The sequence below is a fragment of the Fundulus heteroclitus genome, unplaced genomic scaffold (genome assembly GCF_011125445.2).
Source record: "Fundulus heteroclitus isolate FHET01 unplaced genomic scaffold, MU-UCD_Fhet_4.1 scaffold_146, whole genome shotgun sequence".
NCBI classification, from domain to species: domain Eukaryota; kingdom Metazoa; phylum Chordata; class Actinopteri; order Cyprinodontiformes; family Fundulidae; genus Fundulus; species Fundulus heteroclitus.
Window position 1 is genome coordinate 346,835 of NW_023396558.1, and position 26,941 is coordinate 373,775.

The following is a 26,941-nucleotide window of genomic DNA, read 5'->3' on the forward strand; positions in this document are numbered from 1 at the left end:
AATAAGAGTAACTTGCTAGCTCAGGCTAATTTAGAATGAAGGCGATTTTCTGGAAAAAGTGTCAGATATATCGACCGTTGATGGCAGTGTTAAGAATAAATAGAGGTGGGCTTGGCTGAGAGAAACGGATGAGAATTGGAAGGTTGTCATCCCTCCTGTGAAACAGCTACAGAACCGATTCACCTGAATCCATGGCCAACAGTGTGTGTAACCAGAAAGTTTGCATACATGCGTTTGTAACCCAGCATGACCTGTTCCTCACAATGTCTCAGCCTCTTCTTGACCTGATCAAGTCTGTTGCTGAAGATCAGAGAGCGTTTGATACTGACACAAGACTGTCAGTATCAACCGCACATGCCTCTTATCTCTGCACACACGGTATTGTAATGGAAGACTCAAAGTGGAAAGCAAATAACAGCTTTTAAAAGTTTTGACATCACTGATTCTTACCTTCTGAGAATATTTAGCATACTTTATTTCTTTACTTCTTATTTTTACCATTGTTGTAACATTGTGAAGATATAGTTGTTTATAAGACATGTAATGTGTTTATGTTGTCACCAGATATCAAAGAAGTGGCCCCTACAGAACAGAATCCTGATGTTCACCAACAGGAGCTGGAGCTTCTCCACACAAAGGAGGGAAATGAAAGAATCTGCGCCAGCCAGAAAGGAGAGCAACTCAATTTGAAGGAGGAAACTGAAGTTACCAGGTTTCCATTGACTGTTGTTCAAGTGAAGAGTGAAGAGGTTGAAGAGAAACCTCTATTCTCTCACTTTCATCAACAGCAAACAGAAGTCAGAGATTTTGCAACCAGAACTTTAGCTGATCATTTTGAAGTAAAAATTAAAGAGGAATACTCTGGAACAGCAGAGTCCAAGAAGAACCCACATCTAAGTACTTATGAAGGCACTTCCAACTATTCAGAGACTGAAGACAGTGAAGATTATGGAGAGGATGATGTAAACCATTATAAATGTCGGATTAAACATTTGTCAGGCTCTGAAACTGAAGACAGTGAAGATGATTTGAAGACGAGCAGGGTTCCTGAGTCAGGGGGAAACACTGTCAAATTTTTCAGCTGCTCTAAGTGTGGGGAAAAACGTGCCAGCAGATCCTCTCTACAGAATCACATGGCATGTCATTTAAGATGTATGACTTCAGTTTGTTCTGTTAATGAGAAATGTTTCAAAGAGAAGGGAGATGTGGATTCATTGAAAAAAGCCCTTGCAGATAGTAAAAAGTTTAAATGTAAGAAAAATCTAAACACAAATGTGACAGTCCATACTGAAGAGAGACCTTTTGGTTGTTATGAATGTGGGAAAAGATTCTCCACCAAGTCACATTTAAAAACACACATAAGAGTCCACACAGGACAGAAGCCTTTTGGTTGTGATGCATGTGGGAAAAGATTTTCCATGAAGTCGCACTTAAAAACACACACGAGAATCCATACAGGAGAGAAACCTTTGGGTTGTGATACTTGTGGTAAAAGGTTTTCCTCAAAGTCAGGCTTAAACAAACACACGAGAATCCACACAGGAGACAAACGCTTTGGCTGTAATGCTTGTGGAAAAAGATTTTCTGACAAGTCAAATTTAAGAGCACATATGACCACCCACACTGGAGAGAAACCTTTTCGTTGTGATGCATGTGGTAAACAATGTACCACAAATGCACATTTAACAAGACACATGAGAATTCACACGGGAGAGAAATGCTTTGGCTGTGATGCTTGTGGAAAAAGATTTTCCGACAAGTCATATTTAAAAGTACACATGAGAGTCCACACGGGAGAGAAACCTTTTGGCTGCGATGATTGTGGGAAAAGATTTTCCTTCAAATCCTCCTTAAATAAACACATGAGACAGCAGCCAATTTACACAGCAACGTGAGAAAAAAACGCAACAGTGTAATTGTAGAGAGATTTTTCTTGGTGGCTGTTATAAACAGACAAACATCATTTAACAGTGGCTTTTAAAGAGGAAAAAGTGGTGTTAGAGCCATAAATAGAAAATATTTAAGTTATTTGTATGATGGTTTGCTTTTTATTTTTATCATATTCAGTAAGAAGATTTGTTCAGGCCATTTTATTGTAAAGTTTTGTTTTACTTTGAAAGGCTTGCATCCTGTCGAGCCGTATATTGTATTAGAAAAAAAACTATGGATGGATTATCTAGACACGGAGCAATACAGTTTTACCGTGTAAACTGTGGATGACTTGGAAAAGGAAAAACATCATTTTTTTATAGATAAAGAATTTTTTGTTAAAATTCCCGGTTTGCACGCGTCCTTTACTTACAGTGTCTAAGGAATGACACCGATATTGGATCTGTTGCCACAACAAGTGGCTTTTTAAAATAAAGTATATTAATTAAAGGCTACCATTTTCTAGAATATTCTTGTACTTCAATTTTACTTGTTCCCATGTTCTAGTGGGTCCTGCGGAGGCTTCGAACAACAGGTGTGTTCGAAGAACCCAATTAGCCGGATGAAATCATCTTGGATGTGTCATTTGATCTCGGATGTTTTAAGCAACGTACGAAGAACGGACCCCAGGTCAGAACATTTTCAAACATTTGGGTTGGTAAACACTTGAGTTTGTTGGAAGCAGCAGAGATTATAAAGTCCAACAGATTTAATTACAGTTTAATTCTGACAATGAATTCACCTATTAATTTTCAAATGAAAAATAACTTTGATCCAGGTTTTATTGCTTGTTTTCTGTATCTACCCTTTATTTGACTTTTGTTGAGCTTTTGCTCTATGCTTTATTGTGTTATGCTATGAATTATTTGCTTTTTACAGTCTGTGAACACTTTGGCCAACTTAGTTGTATCTTAAAGTGCTTCAATAATAAAGTTGTTGAATTGACCTATTTATGTTTTACTGATGAATGAGTCAAGATTAATCTTGGTTTGTCTTGTATAAATATAGGATATTTAAATCTAGTGTTTCCCATAAATAGATTTTACTCACCCAGGAAGATAACAACCCCCCACCCCAAAAAAACCCAAAAACAAACCACCAACCCTCAGATGTGCATCACACAGCAACCAGCATCAACAGCCACTTCATACCTACAGCTCAGAGTGTAAAACTGGTGTTTCAGAGCTAAGTAAACTTTTTCTTGTGCCGTTTCTTAACTTTCTGGACATAAACAAGCACCACCAGCCATTGATTTTGCTTCTTTAACCCCAGTACATCTCTTTGGGGCATATCAGTGGCAGGGGTCTCTCCATGTCAGCCACTGCTGATACCCTAGGTTGTATTTAGCAGATTAGCCGCTCTCAGTCTATGGCTGAGGCGAGCGTCTGCTTGGACTGGTGTATGCGTCAGGTGATGCAGTGGCAATTGTTGTCTTTTTCAGGGCAGTGGAGGGCAAACCACTTTGTAATAAGAGACTGTTCATCTTTTTCGTGGAGAAACTTGGTGGCTTGTGTTTTTTTTAGCCACGGTACATTCACCAGATACGAAAACAGCAGACCTTATTTTATTTTAGATGCCAAGTTTCTTTTTACTAGGCGAGCAAAATCAAGATGTCCACATGTACAGCCTCCCCAATGCTGCGGACAGAGATAATGAATTGGGCTGCATACCTGTAGCAAGGCTATGTAGCTATGTGTCATCATGAATATCCAAAGTGTTACTCTTTCTTTCTGGTAAATTAGAATGGTTTCATAATGCAAATTCTAGCATTCAGGATTTTTTTCCCAGTCTCTGTGTAGTTCAGTCATTGGTGCCTCCCATGGCTAGGGCCAACAACTATTAGCTTATCAGATATTTTTGGGGGTTATATCACTTTAAGATCTTGTTCGTTAATTGAAATCTGATTGGCCCTTGCAAAACCAGTGCAATAACTTTAAACTACAGTCAAATATCTTGTTTCTTCATCAAAAAAGCTCCACTCAACATCTTTCACCTGATGCACACAAATTGTGGTAAGAAGTGAAATATTTTTAAATCAATTTTCCAAGTAAGAATAAATTCATCTTCAACCAGAATTCCATTCCATTATCCAGCCGTGGTTCTGAAATTAGAGATCTGGCTGAATTTCTAGTTAACCTGCAACAGCAACATTCAAATAGTGCATCCTACAAAGATTATGGTTTTGTAGAGCTTCTCTGTATCCAAAAGGGGGCAGCAGATGCCAGAAAATGATGGAATTGTGCACGTTAATTAATGTCTGTATCTGTCAAGTAAAACAGTTGCTCACGAACTGAGCAACTGTTTCATTATAAAGTCTTTATTTTTAAGTTTTTGGGAATACAATCAGACAAAAATAGAAAATAATAAGCAAAAAATAAGATTGACATGAGAATTGCAAGATAATATGCTTTTTAAGTAAGGCAGATGCAAGTTCTTCTTCTTAAGTCAAGTAATGGCTCCAAGAATGTAGCTACACAATCAGACTTGCCCATACCTTCTGTCATTCTGCAGCTCCTCCAGAGTCATGTACATCTCAAAGGAAAGAAACGGTGAGGAAAACAAGAGACACACTTATATACACCCAGTAGGTGTCTGACACATATAAGGAATGAATTCTCCTTGATGGTGAAAGTCTAGTTTTGGGGGAAACATTTATTTCCTAAGAAATACAACAGTGCTCGTTAGAGTCAACCTGAAGTTTCTGAGGACCTCCCTGTGAGAAACCGTGGTGTGATATCTCACATAAGCCCCTTTTCCATTACAAGCCTCAGGATTTAAAGCCTCAGGCTTTTGTTTCCCAGGGTAAACCAAAGTCTGGGGCTTTTGGGTTTCCATTAGCTTGCCTTGGGGCCATTTTGTTTCACATAAACACCCAATGACGTATGGGACGTTGTGAGGGAAAGCTGCAGTGTCACTCCGGTCAAGCGGGTGGTAGCAAGAAAACAGCTGTAAAACAGACAAAAGCAGAGAAGTATCCATTTGCTGCCACTAATGCTGCCACTCCATATACATTATGGCCGTTTTTCAATTCACAAGAACGCAAGTCCGGACTCGTGTTCTCGTCAAGTCCGTTCTTGGTAAGAACACAGGATGTATGGACTTGGGGAGAAGGGGAGCACGCAGAACGTATCTCTATGTATTGGAACAGAAGCGTACTCGTGTACTTGTGACGTCACCACATGCAGCCCATCTGGTCCTGCATTTTACCTCCTGTTATTACTAGTCTTTAGATGGTCATAAATTATTACTTATATTGATCATAGAATTAAATAATTGTATGACTAATGTATTCATTGTTGAACGTGAGAGGTAATATTTTGTGTTACTTAAATTATAATTTAAGTTCTTTAGTCTTTTTTAACATACAAAACTATTTATAGTAGTACTACATCATATTTTATTGAAAACAATAATATTTTTTATATCTAAAAAATATTTAAAAAGCCTAAATAAATATCTAAAAAAAAATTACAGAATTGTGGCTATAGGGGCACGCTGTCCTGAATCAAGCTGTTGCTGCGGTGCATTCTGGGGAAAGCGGTCAGTCTGAAGAACGCACAAGTCTGCTCTGATGCATGCTTGATAAAGAGGGCAGGGCTAGAACAACATCCGGGGATTTGGTCCATTCTCGGTCTGGTGTTCTTGGCAATTGTAACAGTGTTGGGGCTGAGGCTGATGACGTGTCATGACTACACAAGCACACGAGAACGCTCAAGTACGCATATTGAGAAACGGCCTATATTTATATATATATATATATATATATATATATATATATATATATATATATATATATATATATGCCTCATTATGTGCTGGAGCACATCCTGCAGCGCAGCCAACTTGCATGGGTCTATCCTACTCAAGGCTGGCATAGCAGCCAATGAGAGGGAGCACAGGAAGCAACTTTACACAGAGAGAGCAACTTGACCCGTATTTCTTCAGCTTATGGTTGTAATAACTGAAAAGTCGGTCTTAGGGAAATGTGTGTTTTCTGTGCAAAAGGGCTCTGTTTGATCATCAGTACTAAAATATCAGTCTAAATATAGAACTCTGGCGAAACGGTTTATAATTAACTCAAAACATTGAAAAACTTCCAGCCAGTATTTTCACATTTGATATCTGTTACATGCAGATATTACGCACTAACTTAACAAACACCTTATATTGACTTTTCAGCTTCGACAAACTGATCCAGTCTGTGAGAAGTCACAGACACACGGCTTGGACGGTGTATTTTCTCGCCTAAAAACATCTTAAAACAACTCTTTTTTTGTGATAAATTAAGAGTATAAATGGATAGGTTTGTAAACTCCTCCTCTCTTTACTGCTCCTTTACTGGTGGCGGATTTTCCTACTGCATGCAACCCTGCCCCGTCAACCAGCCCTGGGAAAGCAGAGCAAAGTACTGGGTGGCTTGAGGGACCAAAGCCCCTGGAAAGTGAAATATTGATGACACTGGTATATAGAAAAGAGTGATTCACTTTGTCTAGTTAGAATAGACAGCAATAGACTGGTGACCTGTCCAAGGTGTACTCCGCCTCTCGCCCATTGACAGCTGGAGATAGGCACCCCTCGCGACCCCAATAGGGATGGATGGATGGATGGATGGATGGATTGATGGATGGAGGGATAGATGGATGGATGGATGGATGGATGGATGGATGGATGGATTGATGGATGGAGGGATAGATGGATGGATGGATGGATGGCTGGATGGATGGATGGATGGATGGAAGAATAGTTAGAAGAGAGCAGAGCAGACCCTCTCCAGGGGCAAGTGTCCCATGCTGCTCTCTTTCTTATGAGAAGATATTAAATTCTGACTTTGATAAAAATCACCAATCTCTGTTAAAGGGACAGTGTGTGACTAAGGTTACACACTGTCCCTAGCAGTCGGTACAGCGACTGCTAGCCTCCCGGAGGTATCATTGCATTAATAAAATCAAAATCAAGCGTTCTAGAAGTTACTGTTTACTGTAAATTCCTTCTTTAAAATGTCATTTCATCAAATGATTTGTTTAACTCAGGATTTGCATTGTGAATGGGTTGAAACACATACCAAATGTTCTGAATTAGTTAAGCTAATTTAACCTCAATTCACATTCTTTAGTATGAACTTTGTTTTTTTAACTAAGATCTGCAGTGAACCAGGATTCACTGAATTACCGGTATTCTACCACTTTACTTTGTCTTTTGTTTCTTTTGTGTGTACATAGTTCCGTAGCTTCTTTTTATCTTGATTTTGCTTAGTAGTTTAGTTTAGTCCAGTAAGGAAGATTTGTTGATTGAAATATAGTTTTAATTCAGATAAACAGCATTATATAGTGATGTACTCCAGATGTTAATTTTATTTCTGTTAAATTCTTGAACTTGAAGAGAAGTTGTGACTCATTTATTCTGTATGTGTGCAGAGTTTGCTGTTAAAAGAACGCCTGTGCTCGAATCATCCCCTTCAACCACTGTCCTGATATTAGCTTAAGAGCTGATATTCACCGGACAATACCTAACAGACAGAGAGTTATTTAATAAACATTAATAACTTAATAATTGCACAACCCTGTCATAATAATTATACTTATTATAATAGCTGTGTTGGGAATCAGATAAGAGGAGGCTCTGTGCACGTTCCCTGGCTGACTTTAGGTAATTTTTTTATCGAACATCTTGACCTGTTTAAAGTACTTCACAAAGTGTGTGGTGACAGTCATCTTCAATGAGATGAGTGGCCAGGCAATGGTGTTTGAATTTGGCAGACATAAACTGGTACTAGCAGACACACATTTTATATTCAGCCAGTTTCTTTAATGAATCGCTGATGTCACTCAAGAAGCTGTTGGTTTGCTGTAATTCACTACAAATATCCAGTCTCTGTGACTGTCAGCAAAAAATCTGATGTGGGTGTGCCCTTTGTTTGGAAGAGAGCCCATGATTTGCCATGGTCTAAGACAGGGGTGTCAAGCTCATTTTGGTTTAGGGGCCGCATACAGCTTAGTCTGATCTCAAGAGGGCCACACGAGTTAACTCATTGCAAGATTAAACTAATAAAAGTGGACTTGTTGTTAATTTTTATATTAAATGAATTTCACTTTTACACAATATATTATGAATAACCTCAGCGTTTTTAAGAAACGTATGGGCAATTTCAGCAATACTTTTACTCAGTTAAACATTTACTTAAGTGCATTATGCATAAGAACTGATCACAGTGATTATACAATGTTGAAAAACATTTATTCACATTTTTTGGAACCTAAAAACACCGTCCTGCATGACAAAATACATCAAACAGATAAAAATTAAGAAATTATTTAAAATCAGTTTTCCACATCTGAAGCTCAGTGCTACCATCTGCTGATTAAAACACGGCGCCCCTCGTGGACAATAGAGGAACTGCAGATTTTCAATTAAACAAAGTACATGTTTTTTTCAATAATTGTTTTGTCATTCTCCTCCTTTTATCTCCTCTTTCTTTCACCTTTTCTTTTTTTCTTCCTTTCCTCTCCTACTTTCCCATTGTAGTGTCCATATCATTTGAGATATTCCCCGCATGAATCATAATAAAACTATTCACATTCATAGATCAATCAGAGCACTATGGCAAAAGCAGTACTGCTCCACTTGTGAAAGTCAAATCTGATGAGCTCTTTTTGGCATTAAGACAACAATTCTTATTGCCAGACAGGACACTGAAAAAAAAAAAAGATTTTATTGTATGTTTGTATGTTTGACACCCCTGGTCTAAGAGGTCAAATTTTTTGCATAAGGCATATAATTGCATTCAGCATTTGGTTTTGAGTATCTTTACTTACGATAAAGTAGGGTCCCCAAATGTCCAGCTCCAGCCCACAAGCACATAAATGTGTGTGGTGTGTTTCAACACGTGGCTTGTAGCAGATGCAGTCCTGGGTGGGTTTGTGTTGTAGGGGAATTACTGGCCACCTTGGCTGTTGTAGTTATCACAAGTAGTGGCGAGACAATCCTTTGGCCCTCTGCACACAAATATGTATCACAGGTGCGGGTCAACTGAATGTTTGGTGAATCTGTACAGACGCAAGACTCCTTAATTGTTTTAGTGGAGAAGTTGCCGTGAGCCCACTTTTTTCTTTGAATTTTACATTTTACACCCTCTTACAACTTTTTTTTTTCCCTTTTCCGACTTTAACCCCAAGTGTTGATCCTGTCTACCTTGCAGTATACAGAAATAGCGCATCACTCGTTTGCCCTCACCTCACTTCTAGTGGGAACACGTTATCCCTTAAATAGGTGGGCCAGACCGGGACGCAGTGATCGGCCTGTGTGAGTGTATGAATTTGTGTGTGTTGGCGTGTCTGAGGAGAAGAGAGAGGAGGGAGAGAGAGGAGGGAGAGAGAGCGGGTTGGCAGAGGGGTGGTCCGCTGCGCCGCGCGTTGCCAAGCGCACATTTGTAGGCTATATAAGCGCAAAACAACGCGCAGCCCGCGGCGCACTGAGAAAACCCGAGGAATTCGGCAGGTACCTGCAGACATCCAGCAGCTCCCTGTCCTGCAGCGTGAATGTGCAGCTTGAAAGAGACCCAATCTGCCTGAGCTCATCATGTCTGATGGATGGATTTAAATGCTCTCCTTATTGGCCAGCCGTCATTCTGCGTTGATCTCACGGCAGACCTTCAGCAGGAATATTAAATCCGGGAGAAGTCCAGAACGCTTTAGGACAAAGAAAAAAAAAAACGCATTGCTGTTTGTAAGTAAAGCCATAGTTTTACTCATGTTGCAAATTCTCTTTATGTGGCAAAATATACGGATATTTGATATACGTAATCTCTGTTTAATTAAGCAAGCATGCGCAATGAACCCTTTCTTCATAACGCGTCGTGTGAAAGCTCTGTTTACACTGGTCCTACTGTGTGTATTGATGAAGTGACCCGCAGATGCACCCAGAGTGCTGAGAGCCGCACTAGGCTCTCTGTTTGAAGTGTGCTCCCCACATAATTACGGAATTATTAAACCGGGAGAAGGGACAAATTCAAGATGACGTTGTTTTTATTAAGCTGCTTCATCAGAAATATGCAAAGGATAACAGTTTGTCTGTATGGAGAACAAGCTCCAAATGGATGAATACCAGCTTTGGTTTCAAATAAAGAAGAAGTCAGGGGAAAAAAAGTAGAAAAACAAATTAAACCAGGTTGATTTCTATCAACATACGCTTCCTCTGTTCTGCAGTTCAACAAACGTCCCTCCTGCAGCATCAGTCCCCCTTTCATCATGAGGAGGTCGATTCCTTTATCTTGCTGGGTTAGAGCTGCTGGCCTGATCTTTTGCCTGGCCCAGAGCGCTGTGGCCATGGCCCTGGCCAACTCCACCCGGCTCGACTCGATCCTGGACAAGTATAAGGGAAAGGACGGCGAGTGGTGGAGGGCAAGGTCGAGGGGGAAGAGGGCCATCAGCGAGGAAGACAAGCACCTGATCCTGGACCTGCACAACAAGCTGCGGGGCCAGGTCCACCCTCCTGCCTCCAACATGGAGTACTTGGTAAGTTTGGAGCCAATATTTGTATGTACTGTGATGTTTCTCCATCTGATCACAGAAAAAAATCTCACCAAACAAAAAAAGAAAGAAACAAACTTTGTTTTTTTTAATTCACAATAGGAACACTAGTGTTTTCTGAATTGTAATTCACACGTGGAGCTATATTTGTGAAGCATCATCAATAACTAAAACACAATATAGCAGGGATGTCAATGTTTGACTGCTTCCTTGTTTCAGCAAGGGGGGGGGGGGGGCATTCCTCCAGTTATGTTGAGTTGACAACCTTTTCTTGCTTCTGAGAATAGTGACAATGCATTATGTTCTTTGTGCAGGACTGCACTGTATCCTGTCCCAGACTCTCACATACATTTTAATTTGTTAGGTGAAGGCAGAAGGAGTGGCTCACCATTGGCATAAATCAAGCAAAAACCACCCCTGATTGGTTATTAACAATACTGTAAGATAATGTCATAGCAACTTTTTTTTAACAAATACAGTAGAGTAATCATTTCACAATCCACAGAGTATGTTCTATAAAGTCTTTGAGCAGTGTAAGGAAATCTAGTCCAGGTTAAACAAGTCCTACTGCCAAAACAGCTTTATAAATGTGGCCCCTTTATATACTGTACCTTAAATTATTAACCCCCTTGTTTCTTAATCATTTGTTACGTCAAATGATTAAGAAACAAGGAATTAGAAATTAAAACAGATTTTTTTTCAAGGTTTGCAGCATTTCATTTATGAAACATTTCTATAATTTTGAAGATGTATTATTTCTATTTGTGAAGCAAACAACAAATAATACAAAGTAAGAAAACGCCTCCCTCATACCCCACCCCCTCTTCAAGTGAGTACTTTGTAGAGCCACCTTTTGAGGCAATTCCTTCATGATTGATGGTTTTCTCTTTAGGAGCAGCGATCATAAAGTCTAGCCACATATTCTCGATTACACTGAGGTCTGAACTTTGACTAGGCCATTCCAACACATTTAAATGTTTTCCCTTCAACCACTCAAGTATTGCTTCAGCAGTGGGTCATTGTCCTGCTGGAAGGTGAACCTCCATCTAAGTCTCCAATACCAGGCCAACTGACAGGTTATTGTATATATTCCTGTATTTATCACAATCCATCATTTCCTCAACTTGCACCAGTTTCCCAGTCTCTGTTGCTGGAAAACATCCCCACAGCATAATGCTGCCACCACCAGATTAATTTGGCCTGTTCGGCTCCGCCCGCTTAGCAAGCATGTCAAATGCAGTTTTTCCACCCCAGGGTGGCTTTTTTTTTTGCCCTGCTCTAGAGTAGGGCTGAGATGTGATGTGATCAGACTGCTGTTCACTGATTGGCCATGGGCAAGGAGAAGGGAGAAGGTTTTCTCAGAGGAAGAATAGTTAAACTGAAGAGCGACAACATTAATATTAAGAGCCACCATGAATGGAGTGGGTCAAACTGAAATGTAATTGTATTATTTGCAAACCATAGACCAAGCCTGAAGGAAGCAAAAGAACAGAAAAAGGGCACTTCAGCTGGTGAAGATTCTCAGTCATCCAGGTCATGATAATTCCAAAAAAAGTAAAAAAACAACAAAAACAACTGGACTTTTTTCCAAAGTTTGAAGACGTTTCGCTTCCCATCCTGAATGCTCTCTCAATTCAAATGTCAGCTGTTTATATGCAGACAGACACACTGTATTTGATCACGTAAATTACATCTGCGTGCGATTCAGTGAGGCTTTCTTTCATTTTACAAACACTGAGAGTTACTAAATTTTGTCTAAAAAGAGTGTTTGGTTAAAAAATGTGTTCATGGCCGGCAGAGGAGCTTATATATATATATATATATATATATATATATATATATATATATATATATATATATATATATATATATATATATATATATATATATATTACTGCTCAAAAAATAAAGGGAACACTTAAATAACACAATGTAACTCAAAGTCAGTCACACTTCTGTGAAATCAAACTGTCCACTTAAGAAGCAACACTGATTGGCAATCAATTTCACCTGCTGTTGTACAAATGGAATGGACAACAGGTGGAAACTAGAGGCAATTAGCAAGCCCCTCTAATAAAGTAGTGGTTCTGCAGATGGTGACCACAGACCACATTTCAGTTCCTCTGCTTTCTGGCTGATGTTTTGGCCACTTTTGAATGCTGGCTGTATTTTCACTCTAGTGGTAGCATGAGACGGAGTCTACAACCCACACAAGTGGCTCAGGTAGTGCAGCTCATCCAGGATGGCACATCAATGCGAGCTGTGGCATGAAGCTTTGCTGTGTCTGTCAGCGTAGTGTCCAGAGCATGGAGGTGCTACCAGGAAATAGACCAGTACATCAGGAGACGTGGAGGAGGCCGTAGGAGGGCATAAAACCCTGCAGCAGGACCACTACCTCCACGTTTGTGCAAGGAGGAACAGGAGGAGCACTGCCAGAGCTCTGCAGAAAAACCTCCAGCAGGCTACAAATGTGCAGGTGTCTGCTTAAACTATCAGAAACAGACTCCATGAGGGTGGTATGAGGGTCAGACGTCCACAGGTTTGGAGGTTATGGTCACCGACACCGTGCAGGACGTTTGCCGTGTGCCAGAGAACACCAAGATTGGCAAATTCACCAACAGCGCCCTGTGCTCTTCACAGATGAAAGCAGGTTCACACTGAGCACATGTGGCAGATGTGACAGAGTCTGGAGATGCTGTGGAGAACGTTCTGCTGCCTGCAGCATCCTCCAGCATGACTGGTTTGGTAGTGGGTCAGTAATGGTGTGGGGTGGCATTTCTTTGGGGGGCCGCACAGCCCTCCATGAGCTCACCAGAGGTAGTCTGACTTCCTTTAGGTACAGAGATGAGATCCTCAGACCCATTGTGAGACCATATGCTGGTGCGGTTGGCCCTGGGTTCTTCCTAATGCAAGACAAAGCTAGACCTCATGTGGCTGGAGTGTGTCAGCAGTTCCTGCAAGACGAAGGCATTGATGCTGTGGACTGGCCCACCTGTTCCCCAGTCTTGAATCCCGTTGAGTTCATCTGGGACAACTGAGCACATCTGGGACATCGTGTCTTGCTCCATCCACCAACGCCACGTTGCACCACAGGCTGTCCAGGAGTTGGCGGATGTGTTAGTCCAGGTCTGGGAGGAAAACCCCCAGGAGATCATCCTCCACCTCATCAGGAGAATGCCCAGGCGTTGTAGGGAGGTCATACAGGCACGTGGAGGCCACACACACTACTGAGCCTCATTTGGACATGTTTTAAGGACATTACATTAAAGTTGGATCCACCTGTAATGTGTTATTTCACTTTAATTCTGAGTGTGGCTACAAATCCAGACCTCCATGGGTTAATAAATTTGACTTCCAATGATATTTTTTGTTGTCAGTACATTCATCTATGTAAGGAACAAAGTATTTAATAAGAATATTTCATTCATTCAGATCTAGGATGTGTTGCTTTAGTGTTCCCTTAATTTATTTAAGCAGTATACAAATATATATATATATATATATATATATATATATATATATATACAACACCAAAGTACTTTGAGCAGAGAATAAAGACACTGAGCTCTGAATGCCTGAGCCACTGTCTGGTTTGCCCTAACTCGTGCCTCCTGTTTCAACGCCCTCACTGACCCTGGCCCAGGTCCAGCTTTCACCCCCGCAGTGTTGTCCTGTCCTCTACCTCAACCACCCTGCCCATCGGCCTCCGCTTCCTGCCCTGCCTACCCTCACTCCATCATTCCACTTCTCTGTGTTGACTCTTTTTTAACGCTTGCTTGCTCAATCTTCTGTCTCACTCACTCTCCTGCAGACTTTTCTTCACATTTTTTTCACTTTCACTCAAAGCCCTTGCCACCTCTCTCCCTACTCAAACCAGGTCCAGCGTTGTGTTATCTTTGATCCCCTATGCAACTCGTTTTTGGGCGCAACATCGGCAAACTTATTTCCAACTAGTTAGGGCTCATTGTTTGAACCCTGAGGCATAGTAGTGCAGATGGAAACTATGCAGGCTAATTCTGTATTTTCTGCAAGATATGCTATTAATTGCATAACAATGTGGTAGGTGAGTGTCCAGATGAGAGCATAGAATATGGTTTTATGATTATAAGACTTGCAGGCTCCACCATTATTGCAACTTCCGTGCAAAAGCTGCTCCGCAAGTTTGTTTGATGCACAATGCATGAAGGTTCTTACTCAGAAGATTTTTTCCATAAAAAATATTCTATATATGCCTGCTGCTTAGAGAAATATCAACCTGATAGCTTAAAAATACTTAAGGAAAGCACAATTTACTATATTCGTCTAGCTTTATAACTACATTGTCTTCTAATATTGCAATGAGCTTTGTAGTCTGCCAGAGAATGGTCGTAGATCTATATTAAGAAAAGTAATGCTCTGTGGAATGCAGAATTGGTCACTTTTCCCCCAACCTCTGACCAAGGAGATTTGAACAGTCCATCTTCTCCTAAGCTGGATAATTAAGTCAGGAAAATAACATAGACATGAAGAACATAATGAGTTGCCAGAAATCATTAGAAAATGCAGTAGTTTGGTGGCATTTAAGGCTTTGTTCTCTGTTTTTTTTTTTCTTCTTCTTTTTTTTGTAAGCAGCAATGCTGCATGACCAGAGCAGGAGGGCAGACCTGGGATTTCTAGCCTTCTTTTTCAGCTATGTCAAAAGGAGTAGCACTTACCCTTTGTTTAATGTTGAAAAGTAAAGAGTAATACACACTTTATATATAGTATCAGCTTTGTTGCACGCACAGTTCCACATGCATATCCTTGCCATATTATACCCTCAAATATCATTAAATTGTATTTAGATTTTTTTTATGTGATAAACCGAAAGAAAATAGAAATGCAGAAAGAAAATGACAAATGGTTTTGTAGCGTTTGTTTTCTACCTGATATACCCCTCAATAAAATTCACTAAAATTAATTCAGAAAATTCATTGGAACCAAATGAGTTAAGAAGTTACCCAAGCTGTAAATGGCGTTACCCTACGATAATATAAATATAAAATACAAATACAAGACATGCCCATCCACCCACAACAAGGGGTTGCAACCTGTGGCTGCAGAGCTGCCTAAATATCTTTAGATGGTTAACAGCATCATTTTGTGGGAGTGGGTGTCTAGTGGTGTGAGAGCCGAGCGTTTGAATCTTTGACAGGCCGCAAAGGTCACTGGTTCTGGGTCACTGAGCTTGATCACTGACACTGGAGACGTCACCCATGTTCTGAGAAGACTTAGTGGATACATTGGTAGGAGGATGTTGGAATTTGAGCTGTTAAGGAGGAAAGAAAGATGCCAGAAAAGATTCATAGACATAATGAAGAAGTACATGGAGATGGTTTTGTAATAATTAAAGAGTTAAACAATAGTGTAAGATACAGCATCAGTATTTACATGGTATAAATCAAGGCCTCAGAGGTTTGTTAGAAAACCTTTGGTAGACAGTCTCAAGAAATCCCATTAACACAAAAGACAGATTTAGAAACTTGGACTCGAAATCATCGGCCACGTAACAGATAATCCAAAGTGGCAAAGTCACTGATCGTAATGTATGAGAAACATGTCCTCACGTCTGCGATCAACAAATTAAGGGTTGCTACGAGAGCTAATAATAAGAACAGACTAAAACTGCAAAAGTAACAAATGGTGAACTGGCAAAATGAACAACACCTGAACACTACTCCAAATTTTGTTTGGTTTTGAACAATCAGCATCATTTTTAATCAACTTTTTTTCCAAGGTGTTTTTTACTTAACAGAAACAAAGAGTGAAGGTATCAGGTTTCCATCACATTCCATGGGCACCAGTGTGTTACCCTCATGCAGAACATATGGAAAGCATTATGGTGGTCCACACTCCAGCATTATCCTATTACTATTGACACGAGATAGCCGTAATGTTGCTAAATGGCTACGCCATCAGCAACGCACACTGCATCTATTCTTTACCTTCCCCAGCAGAGTCAACAGTACATTAATTTTGCCATGGCATTTAAATTGACCGGCCCCCTTATGCACGGTCTGGGGTTTTTTGCTTGGTTCAGAACAAAATATGGGTGAACTCCAACCAGGTATGTTGGCTTTAGTTCAGCTACGTTTTTTGTTGGGTTCTTACATTTGAGATGGCATCAAGTAGCAAAACAGAGACTCTCTGTGTTGCTTGTTTTCTAAGAGCAGAACTTACTGGAAACAAGCTATGAAACAACCACGCTGAATAGTAGCACACAGCTGCAAGGTGATCTGGTGGTCTCGCATGTACGTGTCCGTGTGTGTGTGTAAAAAAGGTGAAGGTGTGTGTGTAAAAGGAAGAGGCCTAACTCCTACTGCGTGGGGTTAACATTGAACTGAGCGTAGAGAGCACGTTCATCCTTCAGGTTCAGTCTGACTCATGCATGTTTGGTCGGAGCCGACATGGTTTTATGGCGGTTCAGAGTCCTTGAGGAGAATGATGGGATGTCCCAAGTTGTTATGAGTAGCACATAAAGCCACAACTATGGTAAGTGGCCAATTAACCCAGTCGAATCAGCGGGGAGTTTGAGGTTCATAAACATCTGCAGAATGCAAAGCTGCTCTGGATGGCCACATTTTTTTTTTTTTTCAGATCAAACTTTCTCCCAGCGGCGTACCAGTTTTACCAGCCCTAAGAACAATAATAACTCTAGCCATTGCCCTTACTAACTAGGAAGGTTCACCTAGATGTATCCATTCTAGAGAAGATAACTCCAAGATGGTGTCTGCTAACCTCTTTGTTCATGTGTGTGTGTGTGTGTTTCTTCTTCAGGTATGGGATTATGAATTAGAGAGGAGCGCAGAACACTGGGCGCATACCTGCCGATGGGAGCATGGGCCGAGCCACATGTTGACACAAATAGGGCAAAATCTTGGAGCTCACTGGGGCAGGTGTGTATGAACAGATACTTCAACAAGTTTTCCACTGATGATGTTGCAGTTTGCTCTGCGATGCAGTAATGCAGTTTGATTAGTTACCTTGACCAAATGTGAATCTTATTATTGGCACCTTTGCTACAGATATGCAGATATGGGGGGTATGGAGGGGGGGGGGGGGGGGCTCACACATTAAGAAATAATGTAATAAAATAAACGATGCCCTTCTAAACTACCCAAAATGTATATAGCTGCAACTTATTTGTAAATTCTAAATTTTAAAAGGGGATACTGTGACATAAAACTTTAAATTAGTTATCCTTTTCTGTTCCCTGGCGTAAAATACCAGAATGACGAAGCGACCCATTTCTATTTGCCGCTCTAACATGGGAACGTAAAGAGGACAATACTTTCAAGTAAGCCAAATGTGTTATGGGAAATGGCTTCATGAAAAATGAAAAAACCTAAATGTGCCCATATCGTAGCAATAAGAAGTCTAACTGAAACTGTGACAAAAAAGCTGAGTAGGGCTCATGTTTACCTAAAAAAAAAATCATTATCATACATTACAGAATTGCAGCAAACAGCAGCACCCTGGGGTCATCAAGTCTTTAATAACTGTTTTTAGGGGATTCGTACACATGTTAATGATAATTTTTCAAGAGTATTTCATTAGTTCTTACCTGTAAGTAATATATGATAGGATGAACATGAAAATAACTTCTGTTCTATTCAGGGTTACAAATATTGGAACTTGTTAAATATCAATACACTTCCCTGTCCTAATTGTAAACCTTAGCCTTAACACCTTTTTTTTTAGTCTTCTCTGGTCTATTTGATTTCTTAGTTGATTGATTGTGCCACTGAGCAATGACTAAGTAACCTGGCAAGTCAGACTGATAAAATGTAGCACTCTCCGCTTTGCACATTATCAGTCTGGGTCTGCCCCCACTGATTCCATTTGGGGAAAGGAGGGACATTCGGCAGAACTTTTCAAGCTGATTGGGTGAATCGACACCTAGGGCCCGCCTACCAAAGGTGGTTTTATCCAATCACGGTATCAATTGAAAATATCATCAGGCGCCATGAGAAACCACAAAAAAGTTAAGCTGGTCAAGGCACTTCCTGCTGTTCTTGTTTCAAAGAAGAAATCATTGATTCTCACAAAATAGATGTGATAGCAGCAGCCACACGTGCGTTCTCCTGTGCTGCCATGTTTTTTTTTTTTTTTTGTTATGGCTGTGGGGTCAGCCGCTCTTGCTTTCATCACTGCTGCATGTCCCACCTTAAACCATAATACTGCAACGTGATTGGCTGGTTGAGGTGGGAGCTGGACACAATGGATTCTCGTGTGTTTGTGAACGCACACACAAATACCTTCGAGAATTCAGCTTGCAGGCAAGGTTAGTGACTAAGAAGAATATGAAGAAAACACGAAAAGCACAATCTCCCTTCAATGTCAGCACTTGGAAATCTGCAGTTAGTCAGGTGACAAAAGTCAAACCAAGGAAAAACTCTGTTTAAAATTAAAGTTTACAGTACACAAGTTTAATTTTTTAATCCATAAGGTTTGATATGATGCTGGCCCACCCTTTGCAGCTTCAACTCATCTGGAAAGGTTTTCCACAATGATTACGGGGGTGTTTATGGAAATTGTTGATAATTTTTCTCAGACTTACTCATTGGATGAGAAGTTGCAGTCTTCGCTTTAAATCATTCCAAAGGTGCTCTATTGGGTTTAGGTCAGTACTCTATGCAGGCCAGTCCAGGTTTGTCATCCATGTTTCTGTGGACCTTGATGTATGTCCTGGTGCGCAGTTGTGTTGGAACAGACACGAGCTATCCCTAAACAGTTGGTGATGCACGACTTGGATGCAGCTGCCCAGCCATGGAATCCACTCCATGAAGTTCTGGCTGCATCCGAAAACGCCTTTTGGGTAAGGATGCGTTAGCCAAAGTGGAAGTGCGTCAGGGGTCGCCATGATAAGTGCTGCCGTATAATGCAGTCAGTAAGGAAGGCAGTTGGAAAAGGAGCCTGTATGCTTGCTCTCACAGCTCCTTTAACATGGAAACCTCACAATATCTCTTACCAGTGCTAAGGAGCTATAAGGAATCCCACAATCCTTTGCGTGGCATGACCTATAAGCACAGCCCACCTCATAGAAAATAACAAAAATGTCCAGGGAGAAGAGAGTGTACACTTTGTTGTTCATTTTCTGCAGGAGTTAAAGTCTCAAATCTGCACAGAAGTCTGAAGCTCCTTTCTTACCCACAAAAGAGTTGTTATTGTTGACCCCATTAAAAGGTTAATAACAGGAGCTAGGAGCTCTAAATAGATGTTTTCGGACTGTTCGTCAGGTACTCTGAAAGCCACGTAAAGTTTGGAGGTCTGTATATCTGTGTGCATCATGCACCTCAGCATCTACTGACTGCTGGCCTTTCACTTCGCAGCAGAGTTGCTGTCCCAATCATTTCTACTTTTCTATAATAAGTGTGGAAAATTTTGTAGCATGAAAATGTCACTGCTGGATTTATAGCATAGGTGACTAACCTCTTGATAAAATGTTGAAATTCACTGAACTCTTGAGAGTGCCAAGTTATTTTTTTTTTCAAATGTTTGTAGAAGCAAGCTGCATGCCTACGTCCCTGATTTCATACACCAGTGACCATAGAAGTGGTCGGAACACCTGAAAGACTTTTAGCAAAATAGTGCACCTTCTTCTAGAGCATCACTTAGACGCTCTAGCAGAAGGTAGACTTTAGGCACACTGGTACATCTGATGGAAAAACTGTTTATTTAATTTGAACACTTTCCATAAACGCTGATGTTTAATTTAAGTGTTCTGTCTATAATATATATTTGATACAGAATATACTTGAGCATATTTACTCCAGTCCCTTTAGGTGACATTCCTTATATTTAAAAACACGTTTATTTTTCTTACACAACTTTAGAGACAGACCCCCAACCTATCATGTCCAGGCCTGGTATGATGAGGTCAGGTACTACAGTTATCCATATTCCCAGGAGTGTAATCCACACTGTCCATTCAGATGTTCTGGGCCTGTATGCACTCACTACACTCAGGTAAGGAATGTCGATTTCACTTTTCTCAGAAGCTACTATTTATCTGTCTTTTCTGAATGGGTGTAAAGTTATTTGATGTGATAAAGAGATCATCTGAACGGGTCACGTCTGGTCTAAAAAATAATGTGTTCAAAGGCTTCATCATATGGACACAGTCAAACAAGACAGACACGTTCATTATTCTTTATTCATACAAAACCTTTAAATCTGTATCATAAATAATCCCGCATTTGTTAAAGCCATGTTAAATTGCTGCCACTCTACATTTGTTGTTGGGCAAGGCATGTAAGCCAAGTGTTCTATTAATGTGTGCATCTCATTCACTCATTGGGCAAATGAGAGCTGTAGTAAAAAAATGCTTTCAGTGGCAGATATGGCTACGAAAGCGATGTATATGAATGTTTAGTCCATCTGCAGTTAGTTTGCAATGTTTAAACATCTTTTTCAGTTGGTGTGGGCCACCAGCAATCGTATCGGTTGTGCCATCAACATCTGTTACAACATGAACGTTTGGGGGATGATCTGGGCAAAAGCAGTTTATCTGGTCTGTAACTACTCTCCACCGTAAGTTTTTGCAAAAGTGAACACAGTGCTCTACAGATATAGTGAAGTAACGTATAGTATAGTAGTTTTTATTTAACAGTTAATAGAAAATATTCAAATGCTCTCTTCTCAGGGGAAACTGGTGGGGCCATGCTCCATACAAATACGGCACACCTTGTTCTGCATGTCCCGCAAGCTATGGCGGTGGCTGCAGAAACAACTTATGCTACAAAGGTAGGACACATGTTTGGTCTTTTAGATTATCTCCCAACGACCTTGTATTTTCTTACCCTATCAGTCGTTTCACCTTATGTATGCCATTGGCTGCAGGGTGTCCGTTAAAACGTGTTATAGGACACCTATAAAAACTTCTGGTCAACTAGCTTGAATGTATTAGAATATTGTGTTGGCTCAAATGTTGGCTGGTAAGACAGTTGACATGATACTTTGCAGGTTCTGTGGCCAGAGCTGGTTATCCTTGGCAATGCGTCACAACGAGAGATATTTAATAGTTCTCTCAGCCGCTTCTTGTGAAACGTTTACGATTTTAACTGTGAAAAAAAACCCACTGAATTTTAAATAATTTATTTAATATTTTGTTTGTAAGTGACCATGTTATAAGCGGGATAATGCCCTTCAAGGTGTCCATTATCAGAAATGAATAGACTTTGCGGAAGCAACTGCCTCCGTGTCGTTCATTAATTTTCAATAATGGACACCTTGTTGGACATTATCCCTTACATATAGGCTATGTAGGTTTTCAGTCATTATTTTCTATTCAAAACAAGCGCTCAGTACAACTTCAATAAATAAAGAAAGTGTTATAGGGTGCAGCGTAACATTTGAATGATAAAATCTGGCATTGTTTCTAGAGGGTGGTGTTGAAAGGCATCCGGCTCCAGAAACCGAGGAGAACAACTACATTGAGCCAGAACCAGAACCAGCAAGAGACAGAGAGCCCCAGGCGAGAACCCAGACACCAAATCCATCGCCGAATGAGGACACTGAGAGAAACCAGGCTGTCAGCACAGAGCAGATGTGTAAGCAAGCATGATCCTCTTTGATACAACTACTTTATTGACGCTTTTGTGCCTATATTCAAAGTATTTTGACTCTAGCTAAAGTGAGTCTATGCTGTAACACAAGCCCAACAGGTTGAATGCGAGACCAAGCTAAGAGATCAATGCAAGGGAACAACCTGTAACAGGTAAATGCCCACTAAAACCATTTCAACTTGGATCCATTCCATTACATGCATCATTTGACCATGTTTGCAAATACCTTTAGCATAAAATCAGTGTTAAGGGGGTGTTGACCCATTGTGATCTCTGTCCATAGATATGAATGTCCGCCTGGTTGTTTGGAGCGGCCTGGAAAAGTAGTTGGGACTGCTCACTATGATATGGTAAATGATCCCTTAAAAGGAGTATTCATGATGTTTGAAGTGAGGCTCTCTTAAATGGGTATAACTAGTTCACCTTGCTTGCAGCAGATAAACTCTTTTGGCATCATCATTCAGTATAAATCCAGATTAGTTGGTTGTCTAAGTTGAAGTCAACAGTTTCAGGGAGAGGGGCCAACACTAAAGTCTTCTATTCTTAAACATCTCAAATCTCCAGGTAAGAGGCAGCATGCCACTTGTGATTTTTCTTGTGTGAAACATGTACTGAGAACAGAAAGTGAAATACCAGAATATACTATGCAAATGAGGTGTGTAAGAATACAATTTCCATAGATTTTTATACTGGCTTACTTTTCTGTCACCTAGATGCTCCAAGTTGAAACCCTTTTCATGTTGCATTTCACACAGGAAGCACATTGACACGCTGCCTCCTAACTCCCTTTCCTGTGTAAATTGTCATTTGCTTCTGCCTAATGTAAAAGTGATGATTGTTTAAAGGTTCCTAAAATAGCTTTTTACATAAACTGCTATTGTACTTTTGACTTTGGAGTTGTTTCGAGATGTTAGAAGTATACAATGGTCTTATCAGCTTTACCCTCTGGGACCAAGTAATGTGCGTTTATACTAAACGACGATGCCAAGACAGTTACCGTCTGCTGGGAAGATATAAACTGCTTATACTCTTTACAGAATCCCTACAAAAATGGTAAACTATCCCTTTGAGACACCCAACAATATCACTGCTGCCTTTTTACAGTTTATTATACGTAAACAATGTGATTATGTTTGACTTATGTTTTAGCAATCCAGTGTCTGTGGAGCTGGGCTACACTCTGGAGTCATTGACAACGATGGAGGATGGCTGGATGTGACCCGACTGGGCAGAAAACAACTTTTTACCAAATCATACAAGAATGGTATCCAATCTATTGGGTAAGAACTTCACTTTATGATCAGATAGGGGTTTATAAAATGCTTTAGCCTGTATATGTTTAAGCGTTGTAGTTCTCCTTGGTTACTTTGCCAGGGCAATGACCTTTAATTATCCTTACAGGAAAAACAGAAGTGCCAATTCGTTCAAAGTGGAGTCAGTGCCTGGTAAGAATTATACACTTTATTTTTTACTGTTGTCTGCATAAGAAGATACTGCAGGATCATTGTTAGGTATGCTGTGTCTACTTTGCTTTCCAGTAAAGGCAGTAAGATGTGATACAACAGTGGCCCTTTTCTGTCCTTTCAAGAAACCCACTCGACACTGTCCCAGGTAACATTTTTATTTTTCTATATAAGAGCCTACTTCCCCCTACAGACACTTAGCTGTGATGAGCGCCTCCTTAAGAGATTTATATGGTCTACATTGTGTATTTTAGTCATGTATCATATTCCATGCAGTGCTCCCTTGCATGGGCCCTGTGAAGGTATTCTGAAATTAATTGATGAAATTTAATTAAATTATATTTCTCACATTTTAAAACAGACCCCATTTCAAGAGACATTAACGGACAACCGGGTTACGTTTCCATCCAGTTATACAGAAATGAACTCGCCTAATGTTCAGTTCAAACCAATCCAATTAATTCCAGTATATTTAAACTATAAAACCCAATTGTAATCTCATTGTATACTGTCAAATTCAGTTGATCATATAAAACCAAGTGAGAAAAGTTTTTTTCTAAGGAAGCTTGATGTATCCAGTATTTGACTTTGCCCCATAATTACCAAGCATGTGAGGACAGTATGGAGGAACCACTCCCATTTTAACAGGAAGAAAGCTCAAGCACAGGACAGGACAGAGACCCAGAAAACTCAGAAGCAGTGAATCTGGACTGTTGTTTATCAGGAAGAAAAAAGCAGAGTTACCAGCAGAAATAGTTCCATCATTGGTTTTGTTCTAAAAAGAAACACTGTTAGAGAAAGAGACACATAACTAATTGAAACAATAGCTCTTTGAGTGGCTCAGTCTGGGAAAGAATCACAGCTAAACTCAGATTTCACTTGTTTCTATGGCTGAAAAATACAATAGATTGTTGCGTTCTTTATGGTAGGACCAAGCAGAGACAATAGGAGGGCGGCAACAGCCGACATGTAAAAATTGAGGCTTGTTAGAAAGCTGCAGTGCACAAACAAGTGTCCTTTTTGTCCCCACTTTCTGTCTAGTTTGTGGTAAAGAGAAAAAATACATAGAAATGAAAACCAGATTGAAATAAAACAAAACATACGCAGCTTTTAACATACCTGACTTCATTCACTCACTCTGCTCTCTTGTCATTGGTTGCATGTGGAAAAATACAGGAAACTGTGTCATGACTTTGCAATTTTGTAGGTTGTATTGCCCCAGGAACTGTTTAGATGACAGTCGAGCTCGAATCATTGGAACAAAGTACTATTCCGATGTAAGTGTTTCCATCACCGACTCTTGTTTAATAATGTTTTCCCCGTTACAGAGGAGTAAATTCAGTGACTTTAGAGATAAAATCACGATTTTCTGTTTTTTGCTTTTGTAATGAGTGATAGACTTTAATGATCTGTTGCCGCTTTATATGCTGTGAAGAAATCCAGCATCTGCAGAGCAGCCATTCACGCAGGAGTAATCCGGAGTGAGTCAGGAGGTTACCTTGATGTAATGCCGGTGGACAAGCGGCGGCACTACATCGGCAGTTACCAGAACGGGATTACTTCTGAGAGGTAGATCAACATATAAAACTCAGGGAATGAACGTTATACATATTGTATATATTGTTTGCTACATAACTATTATTACATTTGGTAAGCTTTCCTTCTAAGATTACCATCCCAACTGTGAAAAACAGGGGTGGCAGCATCATGCTTCACAAAATAGAGTAGATGGTGTCATGATGTACAACATCATATTGACCAAAGAGGTGATGCTGTAGCACAAATGGCTCTTATAGATAGACAATAACCTTAGGCATACATCCAAATCAATTACAAAGTAGCCTAAGAACAGCAACATCACTAATTTGGAGTTGCCATCAATAAGGCCCTACAGTCCCATTGGAACTGTTTAGCCAGTGTATGTAAATATATATTTTCAACTGTGTTTCTTGATTAAAACAAAATATTCTTACTTGATTATGGCTGTATATACAGTACAATATAAATACATGAAGTTGTTACACATGCTCACATTAATTCATATTTTTATCTTCTGACTCATTTTCTTTCAGCCTACTGAACCCCACAGGAGGAAAAGCCTTCAGAGTTTTTGCAGTCATCTGAGAAAAAGGCCTTTAAAGGACAAAGTACCAAAGATCATATTTGAGAAGCCCACCCACCATGAAATAACAACCCATAATTTTGTCCGGGAGTAAATCATTCAACTTGCCCGACTCGAACGCTGAACGTTTTACATGTATTTATTTCAAGGGTTTGCTTGTTCCTTAGCTCATCGGTGAACTGCTGTCCAGTCAGCCTTTGCCAGAGGATTTTTGAGAATTATAGTTCTCGTCCTTTGGCCTGAGCTTTAGGAGTTAACCACAGAATACACGTGCCTGCAGTGCATTTTTGGCTGCCATGATTCTCATGACATAATGGCTTTTTAACACTTAAAATAAATATTACCTAACCAGACATCTGAACCATTCCAACATGTAATTTCAGAGCTTGAAGGTTAAAGTCTGATGTCACCACTTTCAGTTGGGTAATGTCAGGGGTCTTTAAGCCCTTTCCCATATAGGGAATAACTAAATAAGGAAAGGATGATACAACTGGGATTAAAATAAGATGTGTGGTTACAAAAGCTTTCTGAAATTGGAGTTTGAGTTTCTTTTAAATCAGAATCAAACGTAAAATGCCATTAGAATGAGACTGGGAGGTTACCCACAGCCCGTGCAGTTCTGGTCCACATGGTCATGAAGGTCATATAAACCTTGGGCTTTTAATGACTTATTTGATGCTTTATTTGTCCATGTAGTGATTGTCACACAATGTACAAATTCTGATTTTAAAACAAGACTTTAATACACACTGGCTATAATGTATACAAAAATTCTTCATTAATATTTGGTCTCAAGATCCTTAGCAAGTTACACCACTATCACACACTTCATGCTATCAACAAGCTTGTGGCAAATCTGGTTGGATAATAGATCAATATTTTTTAGAGTATAGCATTTTTTTTTGTGTTCCTGGCATTGATTTGGGAAAGTCTTAGCCTGGCCAAGCAAACTAACTTAGGCTGTATACAGTTCTTATCAGTCCGATTAAGGAGCTGGTAGAGCTCGATTTCAAAGGCGGGACTAACAGGGTCAGCGTCATCGGATTAGAACCAATCGGAAAAACTACGGATGTGACGCAGTAAAATTTCAAGCGATGGACTCTATTTTTTTTTTTTCAATTTGTAGTCCGTGAAAAATATCATGTTATCAAGCAGACCCTCCAGGGAACAATTGTTTGCCACTTTTGTCTAAAAAAAAATCAGAGGTTACATGTTGTACTCACATGCACTTCCTTAATCTTTCAAGGATTAAAACATCTAAGGCGGTGGCGGTTTCATCATACTGTGGGCTGTTCCATCCCAACAGGGCATTGTTTT

The 26,941-nt window shown here is 40.0% G+C and overlaps 1 protein-coding gene across 1 annotated transcript; it reads left to right on the forward strand.

Moving 5' to 3' along the window:
- The first annotated feature begins 9,393 nt into the window (after positions 1-9,393).
- On the forward strand, positions 9,394-25,914 carry LOC118556269 (cysteine-rich secretory protein LCCL domain-containing 1-like). Its single transcript, XM_036129206.1, has 15 exons — positions 9,394-9,651; positions 10,131-10,439; positions 17,250-17,368; positions 20,309-20,441; positions 20,890-21,005; positions 21,118-21,218; positions 21,857-22,024; positions 22,131-22,191; positions 22,323-22,389; positions 23,189-23,319; positions 23,441-23,484; positions 23,578-23,650; positions 24,710-24,779; positions 24,938-25,071; positions 25,575-25,914. The coding sequence occupies exons 1-15, from the start codon at positions 9,526-9,528 to the stop codon at positions 25,624-25,626; spliced, it is 1,704 nt and encodes a 567-aa protein (XP_035985099.1). The 5' UTR covers positions 9,394-9,525; the 3' UTR covers positions 25,627-25,914.
- Positions 25,915-26,941: the final 1,027 nt, after the last annotated feature.

What these genes read in the sequence shown, in the direction of transcription:
- LOC118556269 (XM_036129206.1), top strand. Translation starts at nt 9,526, where the DNA reads ATGCTCTCCTTATTGGCCAGCCGTCATTCTGCGTTGATCTCACGGCAG. An exon ending in CCTCCAACATGGAGTACTTG is followed by an intron (nt 10,440 to 17,249) that starts GTAAGTTTGGAG and finishes TTTCTTCTTCAG; the next exon opens with GTATGGGATTATGAATTAGA. An exon ending in CAAAGTGGAGTCAGTGCCTG is followed by an intron (nt 23,485 to 23,577) that starts GTAAGAATTATA and finishes TTTGCTTTCCAG; the next exon opens with TAAAGGCAGTAAGATGTGAT.